The sequence below is a fragment of the Erigeron canadensis genome, chromosome 7 (assembly GCF_010389155.1).
Source record: "Erigeron canadensis isolate Cc75 chromosome 7, C_canadensis_v1, whole genome shotgun sequence".
Taxonomy (NCBI): domain Eukaryota; kingdom Viridiplantae; phylum Streptophyta; class Magnoliopsida; order Asterales; family Asteraceae; genus Erigeron; species Erigeron canadensis.
Window position 1 is genome coordinate 20,333,420 of NC_057767.1, and position 6,207 is coordinate 20,339,626.

Genomic DNA, 6,207 nt, shown 5'->3' on the forward strand with positions numbered 1-6,207 from the left:
TAAAGGAATTGAAAATGAAAATTGAGAAATTAAAGACTTGGAAATGAAACGATCTTGTTTAAGATCGTCTTAGAATTTTGAAGTGAAAATGAAACGATCTTGTTTAAGATCGTCTTAGTTTTCTGCCTTAATTTTCAAAGTAAACCACTTTGAATTGACTAAAACCGATCCTTTCGGATTAGTTAGCCACAATCAATACTTCACACCACAACCACTTGCTAGAACAATCTTGTGAAGATCATCCTACAAGCCACAACACACAGAGTATGAACGAAAGAAAATTCAAGCACTGAGACGATCTGCAGAAGATCCTTCTAGTGAGAATCGTCCTGAGATCATCTTCTTCAACACATCAGTTTTCAAAAACTCCATTGATGACTTTTAAAACTTCAATATCTTTCAAATTACTTGGAGTTAGAACGTGAAATTACTTGCAAAACGTTTGTTGTCACATCCGTAACAAATCCTTGAACAAAATTCAGCTAAAAACACAACAGAATCAAAATCCGAAATTTGAGCGCCAAAATCTAAAAATTCAATCTCGAGTTCTAGATTGAATTGAAACTTGAAACTTAACAGGATTATGTTTTAAGCTATAAGGAATCTAAATTTGAACAAAAATTGATGATTTTATGTGATTTAAACGATGAAAAATGATGAAACAGGGGACGATATGAAAACAGTTTTTGAATTTCATTTTTGATGAAATTGAGATCAAAAACAGTTATGGATCGATATCAAAAACAGTTTTTGATTTTTGATTTTTGATGAAATTTGATTTTTGCTCTGATACCACATGTAATAACACGATTTTTGCTCTGGATTCGATCTCAACAATGGCGGATGTAAGTGTGTGTGTTCTTGGTGTGTGCATTGAGAGAGAGTATGTGTGTGTGTGTGTTTTTAGACGGACTGAGGTGTAAGGAAATTATGAAGGTTGTTATTGAAATAGTTATATGTACATGTATATATATATGATACCTAAGGAATGAGGAGTATTTATACTATAAGTCCTTACACATGCTAAACTTTATATTTAGCTCCTCATCCTTAGTTATCATATATCTATGATTTAACAACAAGTAAGTCCACAATCTTAATTACAATTTATCACTATTTTTGGATTTCTAACAGGTTTGATAACTGGTGTGATCCAAGTCCATTAATTAATCATTTATCTGCCCGTTTGATTAATAATGCAGGTTTTAGCCTCAAGGATTCAGTCTCTAGACTTATTTCTGAAGGAGCATGGTCGTGGCCTGCGGATTGGAACGATAAATTCCAAAATGTTCAGATTCCTACTTTTGTGCAAGATAAACAGGATGAACTAAGTTGGAAGAACAGTGCAGAATTTCAAGAGTTTTCTGTTACCATGGTATGGGAGACTATCCGGCCAAGAGGTTTGGAAGTTCCTTGGTTTCATGTTGTTTGGTTTACTCATTGTATACCAAAGCATGCTTTTCATTTGTGGCTCGTGTTTAGACCGAAGCTCAAGACACAAGATGTTCTATCTTCATGGGGGATTCGTGGATGTGCTGATGTTCCTACAGTTTGTGCTTTATGTGAGTTGCAGCCCGATTCCCATGATCATGTATTTTTTGAATGTTCTTATGCTACACAAGTTTGGAAAGGGATTTGTGACTATGCAGAGTTGGATCATTATTGCTGTTCATTGGGATGTTCTTGTGAGTTATTTCGTCTTTTTTGCTAAGAGGGAACGAGCTGATATTATTATTGCAAAGCTAGTTCTTGCAGCTACTACTTATTTTATTTGGCAGGAGAGGAATTCGCGTTTATTCAACAACAAAAAAAGATTTGCCAAACAATTAATTGAAGTTAATAAGGCTACTGTTCGTCTCAAATTACTTGCTTTTAGTTTCAAGAAGAAGACGCGAACGGAAGGGATTCTGGAAGTATGGAAACTACCTAAGTCTTTGTTGCATGTAACACCTTAGGTTTTGTGTTCTTTCGAGTCTAGTATTGTGTTGATCTAGTGGCGATTGTTTTAGTCATGTATGTGGTTTGTCACATTGCATGATACTGGTTGTTGCTGTTTTTGGCATTATGGTTGTACTTAGTCGTATTGACAAGTCAGTCAATACGCCTGTTTTTATTGATGATATATAAAATCTAACCAGGGGTGACGGCCTTTTACTGAAAAAAAAGAAGCAAACGGTTGATCAGATTAAGTCAAAGTGCTTACATGGATAAGATCTTGAAGCGTTTCAAGATAGAAAATTCTAAGCGAGGTTTTATACCAATGCAAGAAGGACTTGATTTATCTAGCAAGAATGGTGCTTCTACACCTGAAGAGGTGGAGCGCATGAAAAGGATTCCTGTAATCAACACGATTTTCTTAACCGAATTCACATCAACAATGGTATCTGGTTAGTGTGTGTGTTCTTAGTGTTTGTGTGTGTTTTGAGAGAGAATTGGAATCAAGAGTGTAATATTCAGGTGTAATTGGTATGAATAATGTGTTGTTAATCTTCCAAGTTATAATTTCTAAGGAATTGAGGGTTATTTATAGTCCAAACTATCTAACTATGCTAATTAACACTATTTAGCCCCTCAACCTTAGAAATTATCAACTCATGACTTAACAACAAGTAAGTCCATAACTTAAATTACAATGTATCACTATTTTTGGATTTCTAACAATTCCTTATGCTTCGGCTATAAGATCTATTATGTATGCGGTAAGATGCATAGACCTGACATTGCGTTCGTGCAAAATATAGTTAGTCGCTATTAGCATAATCCTGGAGAGGATCACTGGACTGCTGTAAAGAATATTCTGAAGTACATGCGTGCTACTAAAGATGTATTTTTGGTGTATGGAGGAAATCCTGACATAGAACTCAAGGTAACTGGATACTGTGATGCTGGATTTCAGACTGATAGAGATGATACAAAATCTCAGTCGGGATACGTCTTTGTTTTAAATGGAGGCGCGGTGGATTAGAAGAGCAAGGAGCAAACCACATTTGCTATGTCTGCTACAGAGTGTGAGTACATTGTCGCTTTAGATGCCGCTATGGAAGCTGTCTGGATCAGGAAGTTTATTTATGGGCTTGACGTGATGCCCTCAAATAACACACCTATGGATATGTACTGTGATAATATGGGAGCTATTGTCATTGCCAACGAACCAGGAGTTCAGAAAGGTGCCAGACATTAGCAGAAAAGATACCACTATGTTCAAGAGCAAATCGAATCGGGTAAATCAATTTACTCAAAGTTCACACTGATTGTAACCTAGCAGATCCTTTTACAAAGGCTTTGTCAAAAGGAAAGATCGATAAGCATGCCGAGGGCATAGGTCTTAAATTAGCTGGTTATATCATGTAATTTTGTGATTGGTATTTGGATAAGGGATGTAAACACTCGTTATTTCAATAAATGGATTATATACTTGATATAAGTGGTTTCATTTCATAATGATTGTGTCCTATATTTGCATGTTTAAATCCATGAATGTTTTAAATATTCTAAATATCCGTTGTCGATTAACTATATGGGAATATAGTTAAACTAAGACATATGTGAGAGATTGGTTATATTCTTGAGAATATATGAAAATGGTCCTGCCAAACTCACATGATATCCAAAGAGGTGCATATTAGATTAACCCACTTAACGAATTATCATTTTATGGATCGGCGTCATTAAGTGAAATTCGTGAAATGGTTACTTTAGTTATCCTTGACTTGAGATGCAAGTAGGTTATGCATGTATGGATCACATTTTCTAGATATAGTTCTAACTGTCCTGAACAAGGTAGTAATAAAGGACTATTTTCGACATGACTTGACACTTGTAGTCAAAACAAGATTTATTCCTTCAATTTGCAACTAAAGAATAATACCATTTGGCACCCTCATTGATTAATTAAGATGTTTGTACGGCCGTACCCAAATGAACTCCAGAAGTTGTCTCGATTAATTTGGTAATCTTGATTAGTTTTTAAAATGAGAAACATAATCGTTATATTATGAAATGACATTGATCTATATCCATAATTAACAAGGGTATCTGAAACAAAGGGATATTAAAGACTAAATCATTTCAAATGATACTTTAAGAAACTATACTTAAATATTTTCGGGAGGATTGGCGTGTTGCTAGACGCTAACCAATGTTATTGCCTTTATATAACATGCTCAAGTGGGAGCTGTTGGTATATGATCACGTAATAATAAACGCATGTCCGGAAATCATTTAAGCCTACGGGGTTACACAAAATGACACGTAAACTCTGTATAATTAATTAATGTATTAAAGTAATATATTAATTAATATGATCATGAAATAGTTAATTAAAGTATATTAAAGGTTTAATAGTGTTTAATTAGTTAAAAGAGGAGGTGTAAAAGTGAAATTAGGAATTAGTGTTGTTTCCTAATTCCACACCAAAGGGGGCCGAAAATTCCAAGGCTTTTAGGCCTTGGGATTACTTGTCCATCAGGTTTAAAACCCTCCTAATTAAGCCTATAAATAGAGGGCTTAGGCTTAAGGGTTTTACATACTTACATACAAGACAATAGACTTGAAAATCTCTCCTCTCTCCCTTCTTTGTTCAATCGGCCGAAAGCAAAAACTCAAGGGGTTTTGGGTTTAGGGTTTCGATATTTAGGGTTCTACACAAAGGGTTTTGTGAGTTCGTAATCGGGTACTAGCATACGATATAGGGGTGTGAAGTGTTTGATCGTAGAGAGGTTTTACTTTAAACCCTATTATAATAATTATTATTATTATTAATAATATTATTGGAAGCTTTGCGCAAAGATATACGTTTTGATTTTCTCTTTGTTAATTAATATGATTGCATATATGTTTCTATTTCGCTGCGTGATTTGTTATGTGTGTATGTTCATATATTCTAACATTAGATGTCATGAGTATGTGGATGGATGGTAATTAATGTGACTATAGTGGTGATTCTAGTGTTTTCTGAATGTATGTTTTAAGCAAGTCGAGAGATAAATGGCATTAGTCATTAGTGTCAAGTTCTTGATTTCGAATTATGGTTTACACTTTACATCATCACTAGTTATTATTATATATAGAGAGAAAAAGTTTGAATTAACTAAAAATAAGTATTAAAGTAAAACAAATTAAATAATATCTTAACCACTTGATTATGTTAAAATTAATGCACTAAAATTCTCTAAAAAAAACAAGTATATGTAAAGATACTCGAAGATTTTCATGATGCACAATGATATTATTTTAATAGAAAAAAAGTTTTATTTATTTTACTTTAATATATGTTTTATTTGAACAATAACATAATATATATAGAGAAAAATGAGTATGAGGTTGTTATGCACCCAACTTGGGTGAAAAACCCCTTACATACCAATATTTTAATATTTTGAATAAATGTTTGGCCCCCATGATTTTTATTGTTTAAAAAAAGGTATGTGGGGTTTTTCACCCAACTTAGATGCCTAACAACCTCATATTTTCTTCCCCATATATATGTAACACCCTGACTAAGGCGGAAACACGAGATGCCACAGAACGACATAGTACAAAAGATTTAAATATAAAACATCAATACAAGTTTCCAAATGACATTCAAACCCAAAAGATTACAAGTTCAAGATGACGTTTAAATCCATTACACAATCCACAAATCCAAATCAAAAGATAAATTGTTTGCATTACAAACCGTCAGACAATGAACCAAAAGAGCAATCAAAGAAGCGGCCATGCTCAAACCTATTGCTCTAAACCTGAAAAGCATGAAGAAAAAGTGTCAACTACGAGAGTTGAGTGAGTTCATAGGTTTTAACTAACAATATATATATATACCAATCATATTCAACGATAATGAGTTATGAAACTTCCAAGTATTCTTTCAAATAATTATTTCCAAAGCGTATGTCCAACTTGTAATATCCAACATTATAATAATAATATCAATATCATTTAGCCACGAGGGCATAATTCAAGTAAACATTGATGAGTAAATGCTTGAGCCACTACTACTACCATTTTATCAAGTCCAACAATATATATATAATTCATTTCATAGCACAAGCTGTTAATCAAGTGCCGCATTAATAATAATAGGGTCGTGCCATGGAGACAACCATTTAAATTTAAGGTAGCTAGAGCACCACTATGGTCGGACTGGAAGTGAAGGTCGTCACAAAGGCAAGTTACACTTATGGGTGGTGGACGAAACCTAGTTGCGCA

At 33.8% G+C, this 6,207-nt stretch overlaps 1 protein-coding gene across 1 annotated transcript; it reads left to right on the forward strand.

Annotated features, from left to right (window-relative positions):
• Positions 1-930: 930 nt before the first annotated feature.
• Positions 931-1,711, forward strand: LOC122609067. Its single transcript, XM_043782125.1, has 2 exons — positions 931-958; positions 1,203-1,711. Exons 1-2 carry the CDS (start codon positions 931-933, stop codon positions 1,709-1,711), a joined length of 537 nt encoding a protein of 178 aa, XP_043638060.1.
• Positions 1,712-6,207: the final 4,496 nt, after the last annotated feature.

Coding starts and splice junctions, on each gene's coding strand:
- LOC122609067 (XM_043782125.1), top strand. CDS start 931: ATGAAGGTTGTTATTGAAATAGTTATAT. Junction 959..1,202: donor TGTTATTGAAATAGTTATAT/GTACATGTATAT, acceptor TTAATAATGCAG/GTTTTAGCCTCAAGGATTCA.